This window comes from Astyanax mexicanus, chromosome 2 (assembly GCF_023375975.1).
Source record: "Astyanax mexicanus isolate ESR-SI-001 chromosome 2, AstMex3_surface, whole genome shotgun sequence".
Classification (NCBI taxonomy): Eukaryota; Metazoa; Chordata; class Actinopteri; order Characiformes; family Acestrorhamphidae; genus Astyanax; species Astyanax mexicanus.
The window spans coordinates 18,492,892-18,518,541 of record NC_064409.1 but is presented as its reverse complement, the minus strand read 5'-3'; the positions used below and the strand labels follow the sequence as shown (position 1 = coordinate 18,518,541).

The following is a 25,650-nucleotide window of genomic DNA, read 5'->3' as shown; positions in this document are numbered from 1 at the left end:
TCTTTCTCTCACTCGCTCTCTCTCACTCTCTCTCTCTCTCTGTCCCTCTCTTTCTCTTTGTCTTTCTATCCCCCCCCCCCTCTCTCTTTCTCACTCTCTGTTTCTTTAGTCTGAGAGAAATGGCCTGAGCAGAGTTCAGCACCTCTTCTCAAATGGAAAATGATAAAATGCGAGCAGCATTGTGTGTAGCGTTTAAAGGAGTGAAGTAGAGAAGGGTGTATTAGTGTTGTCGGACGCTAAAAGAGATTGAAAACGCTTGGCTGACCTTATCCGGCTGCAGCGGGTCAGAATAACAGAACAGCAGATTAAATAAGTTTACTGTGTGAATGCAGTGGGCCGGTCTGGGTGATTTATGCGTATTTAATGTTACCGTGCGTATGACAGCATCAGTATTAAGCTCTGTAAGAATCAAGGCTGGTCTTAACCGTGTGTAGCCACCTTGTGATCATGACCTTGTGGAACGTGGGTGGTTATACCCTCAGTAGTTAAGATCTGGCCTGCAGACACTCTTTATACCTTCATGAGAATATCTCTGCAGTCTCTTGAGTGACCTCCTCTGGCCTGGATCTCCTCAGCAGATTGTTGAGTGGTCATTATTCTGTGAGTGTATTTAGATAGTGTTATTATTAGACAAAATTAAATTATTTCCTTTTCACAGAAAAAGATTCACTATCCTGTCCACTATGAAATACTTAATAATTGTGCTATTATTCAGTGAGTCTGCTATGAATTACTGCACACCCACTATGAATTATTCAGATTTCGCTATAAATTAATCAGTATCATTCATTATCCATTATGTATTTTTCAATATCCTCCATGGTTTATTTAAGATCCTCTATGATTTATTCAGTGTCCTCTGTGAATTATTCAGTATCCTTTGTGAAATATTCAGTATCTGCTGTAATTTATTCAGTATCCACTATGTATTTTTCACTATCTTCCATGGTTTATTTAGTACCTACTATGATTTATTTAGTATATTTTGTAAATTATGTATCCTCTCTGAATTATTCAGGATCGTCTTTAAATTATTCAATATCCTCTTTAAATGATTTAGTATCTATTATAAAATATTCAGTATTCACTATGAAATATTTATTATCCTCTGTAAAATATTCAGTATCTACAAAAAAAAATCTGTATCCAAAATGAATTGTTCAGTATTCAGTATACATTGTAAAATATTGCTTAATACACTTGATTATTACATGAGCTGAATACTGACCAATTCATAGTAGATACTAAAGAATTCATAGTGGATACTGAGTAATTTATAGTAGATACTGAATCATTTATAGTAGATACTGAGTAAGTCATGGTGTGGATATTGAATAATTAATTGGGATGAATTATTACTCTGTACTATGAATTATTCAGTTATCATGGGTGAGTGAGTGAGTGTAAGTGAGAGGAATTAATATAAGGTCAATATACAGGCCTTTAGAGTAGGGGTGGGTGATATGACCCTAAAATAATATCATGATATTTCATGGTATTTTTGTGATAATGATTTTTGTGAAAAAATATTCAAGAATGCACTACATTTTATTACTGCATTCAATATGATATGGCACACCCCTAACTGAGATATTAAAACATACAAAAATTAGATCAGATTTGTAACAGAATTCAATGATCCAGAATATCATGATACTAATAATGCTAATACTCCATGTATCTCCATATAGCCAGTATTAAAGTAAAATAAATTATACTGGACATATATAATCTGTCTCTAGTAGATATATATAATGGGAAATGGGAAATTTTCTTTTGCTAAAAACAGCAAAAAAGTAGTAGCCTAATGTGACAGTTAGGGGTGAGTTATTATGGCACAATATTTTAGGGTATGATATTGTTCACAATATTCAAAAATGTTGGCGATATTATTTCGTACAATACAATATGGCACACTCCTACTTTATAGTTCGAAATGTTAACATCTATTGTTGTGTTCTGTTGTTTCTTTTCTGTAGAGTTGGTTGGAGAACGTTCAGCACTACACAGGCAACAGTCGCTCCCTCACCGGCCGGTCATCCCGCTGGTGGCCCGCATGGCGGATCAGAACACGTCCGGCACTCCAGCCATGACGGAGAGAGAGGCGTCCAGACTGGACAAGTTCAGACAGCTGCTGGCCGGACCCAACACTGATCTGGGTAAGATGCTGGAATACACACACACACCTTCCTGAATTCAAAGCATTAGATAGATGCAATCATTGCACATGACTTCACAGCTGTAATGATGAATTTTTTTGAGACCTTTATTGTGAAAAAATAATTTTCAGGAAATTTTACTTCCTTTTTTTCTGTTACACACTCATTGATTGTTTAGGACATAGTAACACCTTAGCAACCATCTACCAACACTGTAGGAAGCAACTCATTACAAAGTAAATATCTAGCAGCATAATTGCAACCAAAAGCTATACTATAGCATCACCTTACCTTATGATCTACCTTGCAGCACCTAGCACCCACCTAACAACACAGCAACCACCTGTGCAGTGCAGCCATTCAGCTTTCCTGTCATTAAATATACTTTTCCAGTTACAGTTACACAGTTATTCCTGCCAAAAATAAGAGTGCACACTTTATTAAACAGTTATTTAATTAGCTATAATTGTTTCTAACATTCCAAAATTGATTCAGTTAAATCAGCACCTTTAGTCTAATGCCTCATGATTCATTAAAACATTTTTACACCCCGGCTGCTTAACGAGCGTACCACTTAATGACACTTTTAAAAGATGTTAGTAATGCCTAGATAAATGAGACCGTGACATCTTCAGAGTTTTTGGGAATGACCTGGATCAGTGCCATGGCCTGCCTGGACCTCATTCTGATTATAAGCGGCACCGCAGAGCACAGCTGTCAGAGGGCGCGTCAAATAAAAGTCGATCATTTTTTATTCCATCGAATCCGATAACCACAGGGCAGAGATGAGGTGGGAGGAATGCTGTTAATCAAACCTGGTACAGCCAGAGCAGCTGATTGAAAAAACGCTGCTCAGTTTTTAAGAGGATGACCACATTCAGACTTATCTGACACTTATTACTGCACACATGTTAAACTACAGTGTAAAAAAGTAGGTAAAAAAACCCTGTATGAATTTTAGCCCATTTCCCTGAACAGAACAGCGTCAACTCTGGGATGTTGGTGGGTTTCCTCACATTAACTGCTCGCTTCAGTTCCTTCCACAACCTTTCCATTAGATTAAGGTCAGGACTTGACTTGGCCATTCCAAAACAATAACTTTATTCTTCTTTAACAATTATTTGGTAAAATGAACTCGTGTGCAGTGTGAAGCTGGTTTAACGCTGTGCTTTGAAACACAGTGTTTGGGCGTGCAGCGCAGATTTACCTGTAGTAAATGGAGTCGCATGTCTGCGAGCAGTAAACGCTGCACATACTGCACATGTAAACAGCATGGAACAGAGACAGCGTTTGTTAATAGCTTTGGTAATAATAACTATTTGGCTAATATATCAGATTAAACTGCACCTTATCAGCAGATTAGCTCAAATAAAAGAAGCATATTTGTGTGATTAATGTTTTCACACCTACCGCACTAGTGGTACAAACAAAGTTGAGTCCGTCTTAACCAGACCAAACAGTGCTGGTGCAAAAATGCCCTAACATTCCTCAATCTACAGTGTCATGTTTGTTTTGGGAGTACATCATAGAAGGCTAATATTACCACCCAGAGTGGACAGTGCAGTGGGGTGTTTTTTAATGATTTTTAATTAATGTCTCTGGCTAGAATTGTTTGGTCAAACAGACAAGTAACTGGTAAAAATCACATCCACATTCAAAGCAGCAGACTTCACACATCTTACAGATCAATACAATGTTCTTTAGCTTTATTGGTACATGGAAAACACAGCAGGACATGTCTAATTACTTTTTGCTTGTCAATGTAAAATAGCAGCAGGTTTGTGCCAGGGTTGATGCACATTCACTTTAGAAACAGGCCTGAGGCCAAGTGCAAATGCTTGAATATCTCTTGGCCTACTAAGAGATTCATATGTGCTTTTTTTTTCCTACAGCCTTTTTAATAAATGCTTCTATATTGCAATACATTATAAAAAAAAAATTAATTTAAATAAAGACTTATATTATATGGGCAATATGTATCGAGTTACACATACAGAAGTTAGTCATTTGTAATGCATGTGTAACGTATATCATGCCAGACATCTTGGCATGAAGTTGTTCCTCAGATAAGGGGGTTCTGCGGTAGGGTTGGGGTGTTGCTGGCATGTCCAATAGCATCACAAACGTTTTTAGTTCTTGATATGTATGGCAATGCAGCTGGCCATGGCATAGAATTTGTATCTTCAAGGAAAAACAGCAGCAGTATGACATACAGAAGTTATTAATTTGTAATGCATATGTAATGTGTAAAATCTTGGCATGGAGTTGTAGAGGTTCCTAAAGGTGGCCTATGATAATCCGTCCCATTGCAACTTGAATATTCTCACGCAGTTCTTGCAGATTTTGCTGCAGTATGGTTGGTGTGTTGCTTGCATGTCCAATAGCATCCCACACATTTTTAGTCGTGGATAGATATGGCAATGCAGCTGGCCATGGCAATTTGTATCTTCACTGCAAAAGATCAGCAGTATGTAAATGAGCATTGTCTTGTAGGTATAGTGCATTGTTTAGTTTCAGGACATCACTAATGTAACATAGTTCTATAAGAGTGCCGCTGATTAATACCACACTGACCACAGTGTCTCCACACAAAGATCTGTTAATCATCTCTAGATCCATTGGAAGAAGTTATTAATTTGTAATGCATGTGTAATGTATAACATCTTGGCATGGAGTTGTAGAGGTTCCTAATGGTGTCCTATGATTATCTATCCCATGCAACTTGAATATTCTCACGCAATTCCTGCAGGACCTCATTAATGTACCTCTGTTCTATCAGAGTTCCTGCACTTCCTGTCTCCACACAAGGATCTGTTCATTGTCTCCACAAACACAGAAATGGACTCATGGTCACTCAAGATCACCTGCTGCCTTTCTGATTTAAAAATTCTTGGTGGTGACGACCAATCAGTTTGTGTGTTGAGGCACTGTGGTCAGCACCATGATGAACAATTAGTTATCACACATCACATCAAGTCCAGTAGGTCTGGTTTCATGGTGCAGGGTGCAGTTTTATACAATGTCAGATCACTATTTGGTCTTTGTTACAGATTTACATATTATTGCTTTAACATCACAACATTTAATGCTAACAAGGTCTGGAACCAGTGGCCCAACCTTTTCTCAACACAAACCGTGATGCTCTATTTCAACAGGACAATGCTTGTCCACATGCTGCAGCTGCTGTCTCAGGAGCTTGCCTTGAAGACGCAGATGCTATTTTTTTATTTTCTACATATTAAAAAAGTATGCTTAAACTTTTGTTTCTTCAGTTTGTGGCCCTAAATACTGCATTAGATCTGCAGAACTCCTCTAAAAAACCCAGACAAACAAACAAACAAAAAAAAAATCCACCACAGGTATAACATGACTGTGTCCGAAGTGTTGGTTCACAGCTTTTCTGTACAAACAAACACCCGTAGCTCTGTAGAGATCAGTGCACAATTACACCAGTCTCATCCTACATCAGAAACTTCAGCACTTCATAAAAGTTTCAAGGACTCCAGCTTTGTTCGTCCCATCTCCCGCAGTAGCTGTCAGTTTTGCCGGGATAAAAGCTGGTGGGAAGATTGATAATGAATGGAGTTTCAGGTATAAAGAAGACTGCGCTTGTGTGTGTGTTCTGAATAGCTTGCTCTTTTTTGTAATCTCTTTTCGAGTTTCTATCTTCCCTATTCCCCTGCTGAACTTTTTTTTTTAATACGCTATTTAATTATTAATTGCATTCATGGCACTGGAGTTCTGCAGCGCTTCTCTCGACTGCGGGATATATTTCCTGATTTTTAACACATTTTTAAAACCAGCCTGAAATTCACTCCTCGGGGCCTCAATCGGGGCTGATGGTCGATACAGATTACTTTGAGGTTTGAGACCTTTCACAAGTCATTCTTGTGGCCTGCGATCAACTGGCAGACAGACAGTTGAGAGGGCTATCTGATTTTTTTTTTTTTTTTTTTCCTTTCAGAGATGTTTGATTTACAGGTGAAAGTCAGATTGGAGTTTTTTTATTTTTTTTTATAAGAGATGGTCAGATTTAGCATGCCTGAGTATAAGTGAGCAACCTGGGACACTTTTCTTGTTTCTCAAGAAATATAATAGGCTAGTATTTATGCTGTATTAAATTTTACAGTGTCTTAGAGCATTTTCACAACTCAAAGTCCAGACCAGAGTCTGCACTATTGTTTCTGTCTAAATTGTATGCATTTGGTCTGGTTAGTTTTGGTTTCACACTTTACTACTTTCTGTTCTCATCAGCTACGTGGGCAGAGTCTCCCTATACTTCCTATTAATTGTTCTTTAGAATGTTAGTTAGCACAAGGAGTGGCATTTTTTGCAAATAAATGCTCTAAATGCTCTATATTTTTATTTGGAATTTGAGAGAAATGTTGTCCGTAGTTTATAGAATAAAATAACAATGTTAATTTTACGCAAACATATACCTATAAATAGCAAAATCAGAGAAACTGATTCAGAAACTGAACCCTTTATTTTTTCCAGAGCTGTAGTCTCTTAACCAGCAGGTGTAGGAACATCAGTATCGACATTCAGCACCTCTTTAGTTGACCAGTCCAACAGAACGACCAAGCTTCTATATTGGCTCACTTCAGGGTAGAGTTGGACAGTAGGCTTGGTAATCATCTGAACTCTTATTTATTGGTTTTACTGCTTTTTGGCTTACTACTTTTGCTTGTGTAACTGTCTCTAATTTCTAGGAACATTTTTATACTATTTTGGAGCACTGCTTTTAGAATTTGATTGGATTTATTCACAAGAGTGTCAGAGAGGCCAGTATGTTGGATGATCACCATCAGTTAATCACAGAAGTACCGTAGGTACTTTACTGTAAAGCATTTTGTATCAGTTCACACTAAAAATGCCTTGTTTTATATCTCAACAGTTGAATAAATCAGAAATACTGAAGTATTAGAACTATTCACTTTTTATAATAAATGTAAAAATCAATAGCAAAAGTTATTCATTCGTGTTAAAATTCCACTGTAATTTATTCATCATATCCGTGCCGATCTCAGATGTTTTTAGAGTGAATAAACTTTTTCCCCTCATGATGACCTCATTTAAAAGCAGATGAGTGCACGGAGGAAGCATGAATCAGAGGGCAACTAAAGTAAGGGTTAAATACAGGGTAAAATCTGGGCTGTGAGAATGCTGAATCCAACCCAGGCTGCATAAATATTAAAGGAAAGATGTCCGATCCTGACTAACCCCAGTGTAAATTTCCAGGTCCCGTTTAAACACATTCTTCAAACTGTTAGATTTGCTCTTTTTGTCCTGGAGCTTAGCTGTAGATCTCCAGCTGCAGTAATCAATGCGGAGAAACACTCTTAATGGAAGGTTAAGTACATCTCATGCATGAAGTCTTCTGAGCTGTCTTTTTTTAATTTTTTTATTAAGCCATTGACTTCTCCTCGAGTTTTTCTCTGAGCTCTGAAAGATTCCAGGCATTCAGTGCTGAGTATTGGATGCTGTGCTTTTTCCTGTGCAGCAGATGACTGAGGCTGTTTTATTCTGTCTCCAAGGCTGTTCGCTCAGCGAGGTTGGTATATTTGGTCGATTGTGAAAAGTGTTTCTGAACTGGTGTTCTGTATGGAAGAACATGTCTCTGGTTTACCAGCGGAGACCTGTGGTTTGGAGTTTGCTTGAGTTATCACGCTTGTGATAAATTACATCATAGTCTGCTTTTCTGAATGTGCCATCAGGGATATTACACAATACACAATAAACAACTACACACGGCATGAAAACAGGTTTGCACCATTAATAATGGATAAGAAATCTCATTTAAAGCCTTCCCGAGACAGAAAACTCAGTTGCTCAACCATAGCAGGATGAACTCTTTATAATAACCTTAATGACTGATACAAAATAATGAATCAGAAGATACTTAACTGTGTTAACTGTGCAGAGATGTTCTCCTCACAGCTTTCCTGAGGAACTACTAGTTTTTTTATTTTATTGTATTTTTTATTTTTATTTTTTTCACCCAATACAATATGGAAGAAGTGAGGTAATCATCCAACATTCTGATCCAGCTAATGCTTAATGATCACTAAATGCAATGAAATCATACATATTTTACTATGTGTGTGTGTGATAGAGAGAGTAAATATATATATATATATATATATATATATATATATATATATATATATATATATATATATATATATATATATATATATATATATATATACTATATACACTACCAGTTTTTGTCCTGTAACAGTGTTCATCTTAGCAGTGACGTCATTACTTAACTTCACCTGTCAGACCTCAAATTATTTTCTTCACTGCTGAAACTGAGACTTGCCATGTGGGTCAGCAAAACACCTTTCCTGTACCATGTTTCCAAAAGTCTTTTTAAGGTGTAGTAAACAGAACTCTCTGTAATTTCTTTAAAATGATAATAATTACAGAGTTAAGGTTAGGGTTGGGTGTAAGGTTAGCTATTTTGAATCAATTACATTCAACATAGGGTTAAATTGCATGTAATAGACATTTAGTTGTTTTTTTGCACTATAAGGCACACTTAAAATCCTTTAATTGTCCCAAAAATGGTCAGTGTGCTTTTTAATCCAGTGCGTTTTATGTACGTATTTTACCAGTCAGGTTGTAAGAAGCAGTAAAGCCACTCTGCTAAATTGCAGTGTTATTTAGGAGTTTCAGTTTAGTTCTTCAGCATCGGGGCTGGAGTAGCATTAGAATTAGCCGCTAACCGCTAGGTACCCCTTCAGACAAGAGTATTATCAGCCTGTATCCTGCTGCTAACCCTGGCTAGCACTGCTGGATTAGCATTAGCATTGCCCATTAACCGCGCTCGCTATTTTCCTGTTCAGAGGTAAGTATTATCAGCCTGTAGTCTGCTGCTAACCCTGGCTAACACTACTGGAGCGGTTAGCCACTAATGCTTATTGTAAATAAACAGAAGCGCTTTACTCACCCAAATAAATAGTTTTCAGGAGAGAAATCTATGTAGATGAACATCCAGCTCTCGTTTGACTTTAGAAGACAGTCTTTTTTTTATTATAGTTTTGTTTACTTGGATTAGCTTTACTTAACTTAGTTAACCACCCCCCACCACCACCCAGCGGTGAGACCTGCTGAATTAGAAGTTCTTTTCATATTGTCTCTTAAAATGTGCCTTATAAAACAGTTATTTAGGAATTTTTATATTAGTTCTCCAGCACCGGGCTGGAGTAGCATTAGCTACTTTTTTTTTTAGCTGCTAACCCCTTTTTTCCCGTTCAGAGGGGAGTATTATCGGCTGGTATCCTGCTGCTAACCCTGGCTAGCAATGCTAAAGCGGTTAGCCGCTAATGCTAATGCTCCAGCCTAGTGAGTAGTGAAGAAATTTGAGAATCTGAGTTTACTGTAAATAAACAGAAATGCTTTACTCACACAAATAAACATTTTTCAGAAGATAAGATTTTATTTTTTATTATAATTTTTTTTTTTTTTTACAGTTTACTTAGCTTAGCTTTACTAACTTAGTAAACCTTACTTACCTACCCCACCCCACCCCACCAGCACCTCCTAGTGGTGAGACCTGCTGAATTAGGAGTTCCTTATAGTGTCTCCTAAAGTGCGCCTTATAATCCGGTGCGTTTTGTGTATGAAATTAGATCAGAAAATAGATGTTTATTGATAGTGTGCCTTATAATGTGGAAAAAACAGTAGTTAAATGTCAGTTGAGCATCAAGAAGGCCATAAAATGGACCATCCAAGTAAAGTGTTACCTAATAACTTTTTTCCAGTTTTTAGTTTGTTTACCACTTAAGAGCTTAAATGGCAAAAATAAAGGGAAGCTTGTGGGGAACACCCAGAGTGTGTGTGTGTGTGTGTGTGTCAGCAGGTCACCACAAACAAAGCTCATCTGCTCAGGTGGGGGGCGGTGTGCAGAGAAAGCTCCTTACACTGGCGCATTATTGACGACAGGTTGCATCCATCAGCAGACAGGCCCACAGGGTGATCAGTAAAGCTGGAGGGAGGAATCTGGAGGTCCTTGAGGGTTGGCAGGGTCTCGTTTTTTCCCCCCGCCCTTTTAGGCTGCAGCTATCACTTTGGTCTGCCCGAGCCGTCAGGGTTCCTGTCTTAATTTGGTTGTTGTAGCCTTATTAGATATCCAAACTGACGAGCCAGTCGCGGGGTGCCAGGATGAAATATGAACTTAATTCCCCTGTACGTAATTACGACGAGACTCGAGTGTGTGTGTGTGTGTGTGTGTGCGTGTGTTGGGAGAAAAAACATTGACAGAGATGAATCAGCCTGTTGTCCTTTCTGGGAGGTCGATGTCCTCGTCTCCCCTCCGTGACACGGCATCTGCAGCCGAGCAGCACATTGATCACCTTTTTCCCTCCCTCTCCGTCTCTCACACTCCAGCACTCCAGCACACCAGTCCATTTCCCACTTCCTCCATAGGGGGAGACATTGCCCTCTGCTGTGGAGAGAGGAGCATTAGAGCCAGAGCTGCTGTGTGGTAGAGGATAGCAGGCGAAGCAGACTCCTCACACGCATAGATGTCCTTTACACCTAATATAAAAGGTGCTTCTTTCATAGGGTTCTGTGAGCGAAGCCATTTTGGTTTCATGAAGAACAATATTTGTTTTTAGAATTGGCAAACTGGTAAAGATCACTTATATAGCTATTCCTTTTTCTTTACTGTTGTAAATGATTTTATTTTGGGTGCTTTCATGAGTGAGGGAATCTAAGTTTACACAAGGCACATTTTATTTTACATTTTAACGTAAAAAAAAAAGTAAGAAGAACTGATTTCTACCAAAGGGTGAAAAGCTGGTTGTTCAGATATTACAAGATTCTTAGCCTTCAAATATCTCATACCTATTCAATTTTTTAAACTAAAATATTCTGGGATGTGATATTTCTGTCTTTATATCTAAAATCCATCTCTGTGCCTCAATTCTGTCCACCTTCTCAGGGTTATGGCAAAATCATAAAGCTATTTTTTTTTATCTATTTATGGGACAAAAAATGGTTCTGTGGAATAGAGCTGAAATATCACAGTCTATTTAACCAGACAGTTCAGGGTGGTGTCATGGTTACAGTGATTCATGCTTGTTTGTTGGAAGGACTCAAGTTATGGATCTTCAGACCTTTAAAATGTTCTTTACTCTTACACATCTCTAAGACAATCATGGCTCTTAATGTTGGATGCTCTAAAGTTTTTTTTTTTTGTGTTTATTAAAATCAATTTTGCATCATAGTCTGCTTTCTGAATGTGCCATCAGGGATATTACACAATACACAATAAACAACCATACACGGCATGAAAACAGGTTTGCACCATTAATAATAGATAAGAAATCTTATTTAAAACCTTCCTGAGACAGAAAACTCTCAACCAGTTGTTCAACCATAGCAGGATGAACTCTTTATAATAACCTTAATGGCTGATACAAAATAATGAATCAGAAGATGTTCCAATACTTAACTGTGTTAACTGGGTGGAGATGTTCTCCTTACAGCTTTCCTGAGGAACTGCTAGTTTTCGAATTTTATTGTATTTTTTTTTATTAATTAATTTATTTTTTTCACCCAATACAATATGGATGAAGTGAGGTGATGATCATCCAACATTCTGATGCTTAATGATCACTGAATGCAATGGAATCATACCTATTTCACTATGTGTGTGAGATAGAGAGAGAGAGAGAGTGAACTATATATACTACTACCAGTTTTTGTCCTGTAACAGTGTTCATCTTAGCAGTGACTTCATTACTTCAGACCTTCACGTGTCAGACCTCAAATTCTTTTCTTCACTGGTGAAACTGAGACTTAGTCCAAAATCAATTTTGCTTGCTAAAAGTAAGGTTCCATGATATATATATATATTTGAATATTAGTACTTTAGTGAACACAGTAACATAGTATAGTAGTCTAATTAATAACTTGTTAGATGTTGGAGAACAGTGTGAATTTTCCCTTGTATTAAGCAGCAAAAAAAGTTTTGAAAATATATTGATATTGTACAAAATTATGTGACGATTTCACATGTGTACATTGTGATATCAATGTTAAAACAATATATTGTTTGGCACTACTTAAATTTGAAAAGAAGATTTTAATGGAATTGCAGAACTGCATCTGTGTGCTATTTAAAAGCCCACTAAGTGAGTCTGGCAGGTTCAATTGCATTGTTATTTAAGCACCATTTGCCTCATTTGTCAGATCAGATTCATATTACCTGCCCATAAAACTAAACTGTATAAAGGTGCTTAAAAGTTATGAAGCCTAATGAATTAGCTATGTTTCTGCATAAAAATGACCTAAAACAACATCAGATATCTAAAAGTAGATAAAGAGAACCCAGTTAAACAAATAAGACAAACTTGACTAATGATTAAACTTGATCACTTATTTATTGAGGGAAAATTATCCAAAAGTAACATCTTAACATTTCTGGCACATGTTGATCAGTCCTGTACACCGGCTTGGAGGAATTATAGCTCATTCCTCCGTACAGAACATTTTCAACTCTGGGACATTAAATGCTCGGTCCAGTTTCTTCCACAACATTCAGTTAAATTATCAGGACTTTGAATTGGTCATTCTAAAACATTAACTTTATTCTTCATAAACCATTAATTTGCAGAACAACTTGTGTTTTTAGGGTCGTTGTCCCGCGGCATGACCCACCTTCTCTTGAGATTTAGTTTTTCTCATGAAATGTCCATACATTTTTACTTTAGAACTCTGATATAATTCAGAATTCATTGTTCCATCAATGAAGGCAAGCCATCCTGGCCGAGATGCAGCAAAACAGGGCCATACCACGATACTACCACCACCATGTCTACCGCCATGTTTTGGTGCATCTGGGCCAGGACAGCTTGCCTTCATTGATGGAACAACAAATTCTGAATGATATTGGAGAATTCTAAAGGCAAATGTCAGACATCTAATGAGGAAAAAATGAATCTTAAGAAAGGGTGGGTCACGCAGAAAGGCACTGATACTACCACCACCATGTTTTAGAGTTCACAAACTTTTTAGGCATCGCTGTATGTATCTGATCTAGAAGCACATATTATAGTCTCTCAAATCTGATTTGTACAGATTTTTGTCGCATGCGCACATTAAATCTGATTTAAATAAAAATCAAGTTAGACGTGTGCACACAGTCCTGAACATATTTGATTTGTGTCACTTTAGACTTGTAATGTGAACGTACACTAAAATATGGCTTCAGTAGCATTTGGTGGATTGTTGTGTACTGACTGATAACTTGTTTTTGATAAGCGAAAACATTCGGACTGTAAAATGCTGATGGTCAACCTTTTTTTTTTTTTTTTTTTGCCTTTGTACACTTGGGGTAGGTTGCCAGAAACTACCGACTTGATTTATGCCTCCAAGAATACACATAAACGCTTCCCCCAGTGTCTGTGCTTTAATATAATATTTGAAAGCTCGTTTCTCTCAGGATATGAAGCTGCATATCAGTATTGATACACTGATATAATCTGGTGTTTTTCCTGCAGTTCATCTTACCTTGTACACTTAAATAAAGGCCGCTGTAATCTTTACAGCAGCATAAACATGAGCGGTGGTGGCAGAGCTGGACGGGCAGGGGGGTCAGGAGGTGCTCTTGCCAGCATTGTAAACTAATATAAGACCTGTGTGTGAATTAGAATCTTTATTGTAGGAGTGTCAGAGAGACACTGATGGATTACAGCTGTGTGTAGATTTATTCTGTGTTTGTGTGTTTGTGTGTGTTTATCAGCCTGTAATCTGCTAGTTTTTGACCTTTCAGAAGTGACCTCAGCGCAGACAGTGAGCGGCTATTTGTCATACGTGGCCTTGCTGAGAGTGGACTAGGGCAGGGTGTGTTCCGGCTGAAAGTGTGTGTGTGTGTGTATCTGATTTGGTGTGTGTGACCCGTTGTGGCAGTAGTCGGCTCTGTTTTGTTTTTGTTTTAGTTTTAATGAGTGTATCGTTCATGAGTTTTCTTTTTTACTCTTCTCCTTTTTTGCCTATAGCTCTTTATCACTCCAAAACCCCCCTTTCTCTTGTGTTTTCTACCTTATTTTCTCTTGCTCTATCTTTCAAATCTACATTCTCTCTTTCTTGCAAGCACTCTTGCTCACTTTTCCTTTCTCTCTCGTGTACTTTCTCTCAAGTTTTGCTCACTTTCTGCTGCTGAACTCTCTCTCATACTCTCACTTTGGCCCAGTCCCATTTCACACCTTGCCCCTACCATTTAGCCCCTACCACTTTTATCCCAACAAGAGTTGGAACACAATTCTATCTACATGTGAACATGCAAAACAGAGGAGTAGGGTCTTTTTTTTTTAAGAGAACTTCAAACCAAGGGATATTAGAACCCACATTCTAGCAAGATGGCGGCAAAAGTGACCAAAGAAACCCACAAATTAGGACTGCACAATATTGGGGAAAAATCACATTGCAATATTTTGTTATTCTAAGATATCTATTGTGACCAAAAATACATTTCTCCAAGAATCAATGATTCAACATATAACATTATAATATAAAACAGTATAATTCATTCCTTGTATCAGTATAAAATCGGTCTTTGGTAGGTAGAAATGTCTTTAAAAAGGAAATGGTGCTAAATTTGTTTTTGGATAAAGCAAGTAGAAAATGATATGTATGTTTAACTTGCCTTATTAAACCTTACCCATTTTCTTCCCAAATTAATTTTATTTTTGTTGTAATTTTGTCTTTAAGCGTGAAATTAATATTAAGTATTAGTGATTCTGTCCATAACTTTTTTTATTTCTTGTTCTTTCTTGTTGGCACGCTTTAATGCATGCTTTTGGTCTGGCGTTCTCTTTCATGCTATTTTTCATGTGTGCTTTCTCGCTCTTTTCTCTGTCTTTCTTTCCTCCTTGCTCTTGCACTTTCTTTGTCTCTCTCTTTTTTTAAATGCCTTCTTGTGCACTTTGTGTCTCAACTTTTGCTCATATTCCCTTATTCTCGTGATTTCTCACTTATTTGCTCTCTCTTGTGCTCTTGTTCTCTTTTTCACTTGTCGGCTCACTTTATCTCAGACTTTCCTTCTCACACTCTTTACTTGCATTCTCTTTTTTTCCTCACACTTTTACTTGTTTTCTCATTCTCTTACTTCTGTGCTCTGTCTCAGACTCTTTCTCACCTTTTTTATCACATACATTTTTGGTGTGGTCTCTATTTTGTACTTTTTCACTGTCTTGCATTTGCTCTGTGTCAATCTCTCTTGCACTCACTTTTATTCTCTCTCTCTGTCTCTCTCTCTCTCTCTCTCTCTCTCTCTCTATTTCTGTCTTGTCCTTACTCTTCTCTTTCTTACACTTTCTTACACTTTCTCTGTCTTACTTATTTGCTGTTTCTTATGCTCATTCACTCTGTTCTGTGCTCTGTCTCAGTCTCTTTCTCACTTTTTTCTCACACACATTTTCTGGTGATGTCTCTTTTGTTCTTGTGCTCTTTTTTACTGTCTTGTGTGTGTCTCTCTCTCTTTCTCTCTCTCTCTCTCTCTCTCTCTCTCTCTCTCTCTCTCTGAAGTCATCGCTCCACCCCTGCTTCTCATGCACTGCTGTTACAATCCTGTTACACAGCAATTTAGTGTATTATAAGCTTACCATGCCTGTGATTTCACTGTTAATAGACAGCATCAAAGCTTCCTGAGTGACAGGCTGATTAAATTTGATTCAAATCAGCAGCGCTGGAAGGAACGGTAACACAGTGCTGCAAAGCTTTCTTTGTTTCGCATGAAATTAACCGTACAAGTGTTCCGCGTTTCGTGGAAAGAGCCGTGTCTGCTTGCCTGTGACTCCTTCAATTGTGGCTTGAAGAGTCACAAGATTGACTTGTATTATCAGTCTGTCTCTGAGGAATCAGGTCGAGGAATGAAGCTGTAGTTTAGCCCCTCTTTACCAGTTGATGAATACTGAATCATAAGGACATTTTAATAAGCCTGCTAAAGAACCATTTATGAAGGTTTATAAAGGCCAATGAAGTGTTGAAGTGACTTTCTGCTGGGGGCATTCCTGGGAAACCCTATGCTGTATGTGTGGGTGAGCATTATCCTGCTGAAATATGCCTGCAGTATGTACTGAGCTGTCAGTGTCCCTCATATTACTACTAGAGGTGACTGACTGTCGTCACAATGGTCATTTGGGCTGTGTATTATTCAACAGCGAAGGCTTGGAGGCTTGACTTGCTTCTCACAAGGCATCCATGCTCTAATCTGACTTTTGTTAGAATCCAAAGAAAACCTGAATTCTTTTCTTACAATGAAACCCTTTTTTATTCCTTATCATTTCAGTTTTTTGTTAATAATACAACAGCAAATGAAGACCTCAGTGGCTGGCTGACGTCTGGCATAGATAGGGGCAATTTGTTGAAATGACCACACTGCTTCTTTCAGTCCATTGATGAGTTCCTCTTTTAAAATCTGTGCAACTGATGGGCAAAATTTCTTCAGATGCTTTGTAGAGGCATGTCTAGTAACAGTCCGTGATCTCTCACCAGGAGGTACACTACCTAAAAGTAGCCCATTGTCAGATCAGAACACATCTGTAATCATTTATTCTGTATATCTGCCTGAGACATAAATGCATGCTGAGTTTTGCAGCAATGTGATGTACATTCCCCTACAAAAGTATTGGAGCAGTGAGACGGATCTCTTTTTTTCTGCTGTAGACTGAAAACATTTGAATTTGGCTTTAAAATATTAATATGAGACAAAAAAAAAAAATATTTCAGCGTATATTTTCAGGTATTTACATCTGGATCGGATGCACAGATCAGACAATAGCACCTTCTGTGTGAACCCACCCATTTTTTTAAGCAAAAGTATTAGAACATTCGAGGGTCAGTTGTGTTCTGATAGATTAATTATTCAAAAAATAAATAAATAAATAGCGTTGAATATCTACGCTTAGTTTCTGATTTGGGTTTTGCCCGTGCAGACTAACCAGAGAGCTGTATATGGCTATATAACAACCAATTGTGAAAAGCTGAAAGAAGATTGAAAATCAATTAGAGCCATTGCACAAAAAATGACCGTAGCCAATACAACCGTTTAGGATATCCTGAAGAAGAAAGTCGTCACTGGTGTACTAGGTAGCAGATGTCAAACAAGTAGTTCAAGGAAAACAACAGCAGTTGATGACCGAAACATTGTGCATGCTGTAAAGAAAGACCCTAAAACAACTGTAAGTGACATCAACAACAACCTCCAGAAAGCAGGACTGAATTAAATAACAATCTACTGTTAGTAGAAGATGAAAACCAGTAATTATCAAGAAGAATAGAAAGACCAGGCTGGAATGTTCAATGAAATACAAAGACAAGCCTATGGACTGATTATGGATTGATGAGACAAAGGTTAAATTTTACCAATGAGTTTGTAAGGATAAATGTTGGAGATTAAAAAGAAAAAAAAACACTTCTCATTATTTTATTTTACTATAACTTTATCTGTTACAAAGCTTTTGCTCACAAGAAAAATGATGGGTTCAGAGAAAAAGGGATCATCTGCATCAGATCCAGATGTAAAAATCTGGAATTCAAAGCTGAAATGTTGGTCTTTTTGTTTTTATATTTATCTTTTAATGTCCAAAAACAAATATTTTAAGTCTATAGCAGAAATAAAGGAATTTACCACACTGTTCCAATACTTTTAAAGAGGGCCTAGGTTTTGAAACACAGCTGATATAAACTCTGGGACTGCATAGGGGACTTGTTTGCACATTGCAGCCTTATGCAATGTACAAAATGCAGATGTTTATTAACTAGCAGTACATTGTGCAGCCCCAGTAGAGCAGCATTGCAGGAGCCCCAAAAGCTCAGTTGTGAGGCCTGTAATTTCTGCTACTGTAAGTCGAGCAGTTTGTAGCTTAATGGAATTGCATATGTATGAGTGCGCTGGTCAGGGGGCTCTGGCGCAGCGGGTCGCTCTGTATGCACGCTGTGTGTGGAGCTGGCTGAGAGATGGAGAGGACTGTAGTAGAGTAGAGTGTGTGAACCGCCCCATGCTGTAGTCGGTGTGACCTTGATGCGACTGTGTGTGAGAGGAGCCGGGTGCTGCATGCCAGCGTCAGGCTTAATGCTGTAAAGTAGTGGGAGTGGCAGTGTGCTGTCGTCCGTTTTGTCACTTATCTTACAGAACTGCGTGCGGTGAGTCCAGATCTGAGCCGTTGTCTGTGTGTCTGTGTTTAGATTTGAAGCAGGAATTAAAAAGCTCTGAAAAAAAATAAGAGACCACTTAAACATGTTTATGTGAGTTTCTTTGATTTTACCAATTTGAAAACCTCAGAACCTCAGAAACTGAACTAAACGTTTTTTTCCCAGAGCTGTAGGGTATGATTTCATGAAGTGTTAACATCAACATAAAAACAGAACAATTTTGAAGAATATTATATCAAATTACTAATTTTTACATTTTCATTCGAAGATCAGATTGACTGATTATATGTGCCCTGTCCTTAGACGTTGTGATAGCTTTGTGCAAGGAAACCAATTAATTTAGTAAAATTTTATAATAATTAGGGGTGTCACGATTCGATTCGATTTTCGATTTTTTTTTTTTTACAGCAGAGAGGCCTATGCAAGTTTTAGATTAGTCAGTCATTGGTATACAAGTGATCTGTAATACACCACATTAGGCACTAATGGTCAAATTTAAATAATTTAATTAAGATATGTATGTAATGCCATCTAGTGGCTTTTTTGGTAGCAGCAGTGTGCACGTAACAAAATAAATAACAGAAAAAATACAGGAACAGTCATGTACAAAATAATAGAACAATTAGAGCCTTAACAAACTGAACTCTATCCCACTATAACAGTTAAAAATGAAAAATAAGACGTAGTCCCTGAGAATGACTTTTTTTTTTTCTTTAACAAAGATATATTATTAACTTTATTTGAGAGAAAGATGCTCCTTAAGGTACCAAAATTATTAACATATTTGAGGCTAGACAAAACAACTGTTATTTTTATATTTTCAAGTTTTTCTTTAAGAAGATGAGAATGTCCACATTCTCTGGAGAAAGGGCTGCTTTCCGATCGATTTCGATTAAATATCGAAATCGTGATGCCCCTAATAATAATGATAGTTGCATAAGCATTTATCAATTGTAATTAAAGCAAAATGTTTATTTAATTGTAATACTGAATTAAGGTACCTTCACACAGCATTATGCCGTCGTTTTTTTTTTTTTTTTTTTTTTTTTTTTTTACAATTTTTACATTATTGTGACCCTGAAATTACCGTGTTTAAACAGGGCTCCAGATTAACTTTTTTCACAGCCGTACCAAAAACGTCTTAACATTTTATATCAGCACCCCAAACAGGGAAATAATCTGTCCTGGACTATTTATTTATTTATTTGTGCCAAGCAATAGGAAACTCCCAGTCATAGTTCAGTCAGTAGGTATTCTTATAAACTTCTTATAACTGTCCCTGGGATGTAGGGACGATGTTATTTTGGAGCCCTGTTTAAACACTGAAATTCCAACTCATTCGCCTTTTGATTAAGGGTCTTAATGGCTTCATGACTGGAAGTGTAGTTCATCTTCAGTGTCTTTCTGTATTATTAAATAAGTATTATTAACTATTAAGTGTGTGTGTGTGTGACTTATATTCTAACTTACACAGTATATGCAGTTCAACTTACTCTGAAGCAGCTTTAGAGTAGCTGAGATTTCAGCACCGTGCTCTCATTGTGCATCGGTCACAAATTTAACTCGACAACTGTTCTCCACAGGGCCCACAGAGCAGCGGCAAAAAGTTCCTTCTTATTTTTTTATTTAGTTATATATATATATAAAAGGAGTCACCTGGCTTTGAGTGTTGTATCCGGATAATGACGCAAGCGAAGTGAAAAAGTAGGCAAATTTATAATGCAATCAATTAAAGGAGGCAGTGCAGTTAGTCTGAGTGCCGGGAGGAAGTGACAGGGTCCTACTGTATGCTCCCCAGCCACCTGGACTATATTTCATCCTCCTGAGCAGCATCAGCTAATACAGAGAAGTATCTTTTTACAAGGCTCCCATTAGTTTACGAGTGCGCCGCGTGTCACTTTGTCCTTTATTTGACTTAACAGCGCCGTCAACCAACTCCTTCACAAGGTTTAGAGCCAAACTAAACTTTTACAGCTCCGAGCGGCAGCGCCCAAATCACGCCCAACATGAAAGACGGACTTTTTGATGTGGGACGTGTTGCTGTAGGCCTTTTTCTTTTCTTTTTCTTTTTACACCTCCACACTTCTTCACCTGCACTAGGTTAACGGGGTGACGTGCTCGGCTGAGCTGTGTTCAGTGTCTTATATTATGTTTTTGACAGACGCGCTGGATACTAGGGCTGTGCAGTATGGACAGTGTCCAGAGTTTAACAGTCTGTATTAAAAATCTGAGAATTTTAACTCTCCTATTATCCTGGGTCATATTGACCCGTTGAGTGTTTGATTGATTATCCAAAAGATATCTGAAAGAATCCTAACAAGCAGTGTGAATATTTCATTACTAACTCCATTACTGATTATTATCAATATAATTAATCTTTAGTGCAATAGTGTAACAGGTAATGGTTCAATTCGGATAATTCACTCGTTTTTCATAAAAAAATACATGTTAAGCCTTTTTTTTAATGTTTTTTGTAATGTTAATGTTTCCCTACTTTATTACTTTTGAAACATATAAAACAGTACTTTTACATAGCATTGAATATAACATTGCAATTTAGTTTTAGCTTAGTTTTTGCAGAGGGTTGTTAAGATAAACCATTTTCATATTATATGCTGATTAAACTAGTTAAGGCAAGCAGAAGAAATTTCATGCTGAAAAAATACTTTAAACATTTTTTTTGTTTTGTTTTATCTTCAAACTTCAAGACGGGTCAATTTAACCCGTAACATAACAGGAGGGTTAATATAAATCTAAATATAGACAATACAGTAAATGAGAGGACAAAAGAGTAAAATGTCTTTATTAAGCATTTTTCATATTAAAGAAAAGAATTGCCTTGATTTTTAAAGTTCTGTAGAGAACTGCAGTGTGGCTGAGCTGTGTTTAGTGTCTTTTCTGATGATATATTGATATATTTTCTGATACTGATATATTGATAGCATAATAATGCTTTTATATCCCCTTTTAAAGAGTAAAAAACGTTTAAGTTTTTTTAATACACATTCTTAAAGAGTACCTTCTCTAGAGTAACTCCCCCAGACTGATTTGTAACTCTTAAAGAGTAATAAGCTTTTAAGTATTAAGATTTATATATATATATATATATATATATATATATATATATATATATATATATATATATATATTTTTTTTTTTTTTTTATAGTTAAAAAAAAAAATACATTAATGGACTTCTCTCAGTAGGAAAAATGAAATATAATATTTGATTATAGGGTAAAAAAATTATTGAGGTCATGTCCTTTTATGGTATAATAGGTAGATAACGTAATTATAGAAACTGACCTAGCTAACAGTCAGTTTCAACTTTAAGTAGGTATGTAAATAGTGTAGAAAGTCAAGACATTTCTGTTTTATAAGGATTATAATTTTCTAAGGCTGCTGTTCTGCATCGTTTCTGCTTTTTTATAAAGCTGCGTTTATTTTCAATATATTTTTAATTTTTCAATATATTTTTAATTTTTCAATGTTTTTTTTGCAACTTCTGGTTTATTTATTTTATGTAGTACAATATAATTCAGTACAAATACAATTTTACATGTTCTTTTCCAGTATTTTGCATTTTTTTTTACATTGCTTGTAAATCAGTATAAGAAAAAAAAAAGTTAATTATTACAATAAGTACAATAAAAAAATCCATTCCTGAATGATTCATAGTTACATACACACTGAGCATTTAAAAATAAACGCACAAATAAGAGATGGATTAAAGGATTTATAGGATATCAGTAAGTACCAGTAATACACATAATACAATTCCCTACAATTAGATGCACAGCAGGGCCCCATCGCTTAGTGAAAATCTGTTTTTAAAGTCTTAGTGTATATGTTATTTGTTCCATCTGATAAACATCACATAGCTTTTGTATCCATAGATTGTATGTTGGGGGTCTGGATTCATCCATTTTATTGTAATACTCTTCTGAGCTACTGTAAGTAAAATTCCAAGTAAATATTTTTGGGCCTCCTGACCACACCATCGGGATTAACTCCTAGTGATGCCACTGTAGGATCCTGTGGGAAATCCCGTTGGAACATGTCCTTAAGAGCATCATATACATCCTTCCAATATTGTATTTCAGGATGCAATAAGTCGATTATTCTAATTTGTGCTCTATTTTTTCCTGAAGCATTGTGTAAGTTGTGTGAACACAGTGATATACAAACACATAAATAAATAAATAAATAAATAAAAGCTGAAATAAAAAGGAATATTTTCCTACAGGCAGAAATACACTCTTTGTTCTTGTCCACATACGATACGTACGTACCACCAGCTGCTGCTTTCTTTATTTATAAAAGCATATTCTCTACAGTCTGGCTTTGTAATGTTGCAGGCTGTGTATGTGTGTGTGAGGGCATGTGCTAGTTTCAGATTTACTGTGGCTCGGCCTCTGTGTGCACGTTTTCAATCATACGGCCACTCGCCGTGTCCTCTCGCTCCTCCAGACTGAGAACATCTGCTTTATAACACACTCTTACTGCAATATTACTTTGATTTAAAGTGAATTACAATTAAACTGATGAAAATTAGTTTTTATTTAGCAGTGGGTTCCTGTTGCGGATTTATTTATACACTAAGGCAGCGATTCCCAAACTTTTTTTATTAGTTTAGTTTCAGTGTGCCCTTTGTGCATCGTAAGTAAACACCAAAAATTGTATGTTTAAATGTTTTACTACTGTATTTTTTTTTTGTTAACAGGTTTTAGCAGCTACCTTTTTTTTAATTGGCCAAATTAGATAATGGAAACTGACATGACTGAAAATTATACAGCTCTGGAAAAAAAAAAAAATAGAGCACTTAAAAATTATGAATTTCTTTGATTTTACCAAATGAAAAAAACTCTGAAACATAATCAAGAGGAAGATGGATGATCACAAGCCATCAAACCAAGCTACACTGCTTGAATGTTTGTACCAGGAGTGGCATAAAGGTATCTAAAAGCAGTGTGTAAGACTGGTGGAGGAGAACATGCCATGATGCATGAAAACTGTGATTAAAACCAGGGTTATTCCACCAGATATTGATTTCTGAACTCTTAAAATTTTATGAATATGAACTTGTTTTCTTTGCATTATTTGAGTTCTGAAGGCTCTGCATCTGTTTTGTTATTTCAGCCATTTCTCATTTTCTGCAATTAAATGCTCTAAATGACTCATTTGCTGTTATTGTGTTTAAAAGCACTTTATTTATGAGACTATTTATGACTATTTATGAGATTTGTTTTGGTTTGGGCAATTTTTGTTGATTTTTTAAATGTGATTTTTTTTTTCAATATGAAGGAGACAAAATGCTGGTAAATAGAAAAGTGTATTTATATGAAAGTAAATTGGGATATGGTTTAGAAATACATGGATGTTTGATAATTTTGGATTTAAGAACCACAGCACTGTCTTAGAAAAATGTGGTTTGTTGTATTTACACTTAGAATATGTTTAGATGTTTTAGCAACAGAAGAAGAAGCAAATTCTCTTCTTTCTCCTGTTGGCTGGTGTTGGTATTGTGTTGGTGTTATATGTGCAGGTGATATTAGATACTGAGTTAAAGAGCAGGCAGTATAGAGACAAAAGTTTTAAATGAGATAATGTAATGAGATATATCTGCTCTTTTTAATGTTAATGGAATATTACTCATATATTAGAGTTATACCACCCTCATACCATCTGGATGCACATGCACGCATACGCACACACACACACACACATTGTATACATATGTAATACTCTCTGTGGGTTTCAGTCTATAAGTGCAATCATATAAATAAAATGAAAACCTTACATAAAAATTGTATTATATATTGAGGCCTAATTCCATTTCTAAAGTTGTGCAGGTGTTTTAGTGCATGTTCTTCTCCACCAGTCTTACACACTGCTTTAGGATAACTTTTTGCTTTACACTCCTGGTGCAAAAATTCAAGCAGTTCAGTTTGGTTTGATGCCTTGTGATCATCCATCTTCCTCTTGATTATATTCCAGAGTTATTTTAATTTGGTAAAATCAAAGTAACACATCATATTTAAGTGGTCTCCTGAGCTTGTACAGTAAGGTTCTCCTCAGTGCATCAATTCATCTCACGAACAAATAGAATCTGTCCCAACATCTAGTGTACTAACAGATGTGGGGGAGCAGCCTGTTGCTTTTGCTATTGATGTTTTTCATTCCTCCTGTTCTCTGAATGTGTTCCCCCCGGCTACCTGCCTCACCTCATCTCACCTCACCTCATTGCAGTGTTTCAGTGGCGTCTGAATACAGCCCGGCCACGGCCCGCCTGCCAACTGTTTCACTTCCAGACGGATCACTGCTGCACTACAGTGAGCGCCTGTGACTGACAGCTGTCCGCTCACCTGACGAATGGGGTGTGTCTCTCTCTCCCTCTCACTCTGCCTCCCTCCTCAGCTCTTACACAGTGCTTATACAGTGCTTCCCGTTCTAACCTCCTCTCCCAGGCTCGGTTATCGGTGCTGACGTTGTCTTGGAAGTGGTGTGGAAGTAGCGGGATTCTGTAGTCTCTTTGTAGTTGTGTTCAATTTCTCACAGAGTCTGTAAGTCAGAGACGGAAACGTCACTTTAAGCCTGGTTCTCAGTAGTTCTGTTCGCTTTGAGAGGCGAGAGGAGAGGCGTTCGGCGAATACGAAGCAGCACTTAATAGCGTTACGCATAATGTGAAGGAAAAGACTCGCATTATAATCTGATAGTGTGTCTCATCAACAGAGGACATTTATAATATAAAGAATACATGAGGCTCACGCTGAGCTGTGAAACGCTAGGTTATTTAAATAGCATGTCTAACGTTCAGGCTAGTAACAGGGATGTTTTGTAAAAGGGTCTAAAAATCTCTACAAATCAAGATCATTTGGCCATAAGTTTTGTTGCAGTAAGTTTTGTATTTTTTTGAAATTAATAAAATCATTTTCAGTGTTTTTCAGTGCCATATAATCAATAATATTGAAATGTAAAATAAATATTCTATATTATTTTTGAGCCTTCACCACTGGAGGTGTGCCGTGTCATATAGTACACTATCATATTGTCAGAATTTTAATAAAACAGTAATAGAACAGTAATAAAATAAAAAAAAAAACTTTGTTGTAATAAGTTTGCCTTCCGACAAGAGTACTTTAATCGTTATTTTTTTACAGTATTAATTGATTAAAAAAACACTCAATTGGATGCAATACCAGTAATGGATTAGATTGTTTAAATGTAACTATCTTTAAGATAAAATTATAATATATATATATATATATATATATATATATATATATATATATATAGCGCTCTGGAAAAAAATGGGACCACTT

The 25,650-nt window shown here is 36.6% G+C and overlaps 1 protein-coding gene across 3 annotated transcripts in view; it reads left to right on the top strand.

The window, feature by feature from the left end:
- tbc1d22a (TBC1 domain family, member 22a) overlaps positions 1 to 25,650 on the top strand; it is a 261,181-nt gene that overhangs the window by 12,248 nt on the left and 223,283 nt on the right. For all 3 annotated transcript variants that reach the window (XM_049473643.1, XM_049473641.1, XM_049473642.1), the window contains exon 4: positions 1,980 to 2,159. In XM_049473643.1, coding sequence (XP_049329600.1) covers positions 1,980 to 2,159 — 180 coding nt within the window. The remainder of the gene's footprint in view (positions 1 to 1,979; positions 2,160 to 25,650) is intronic.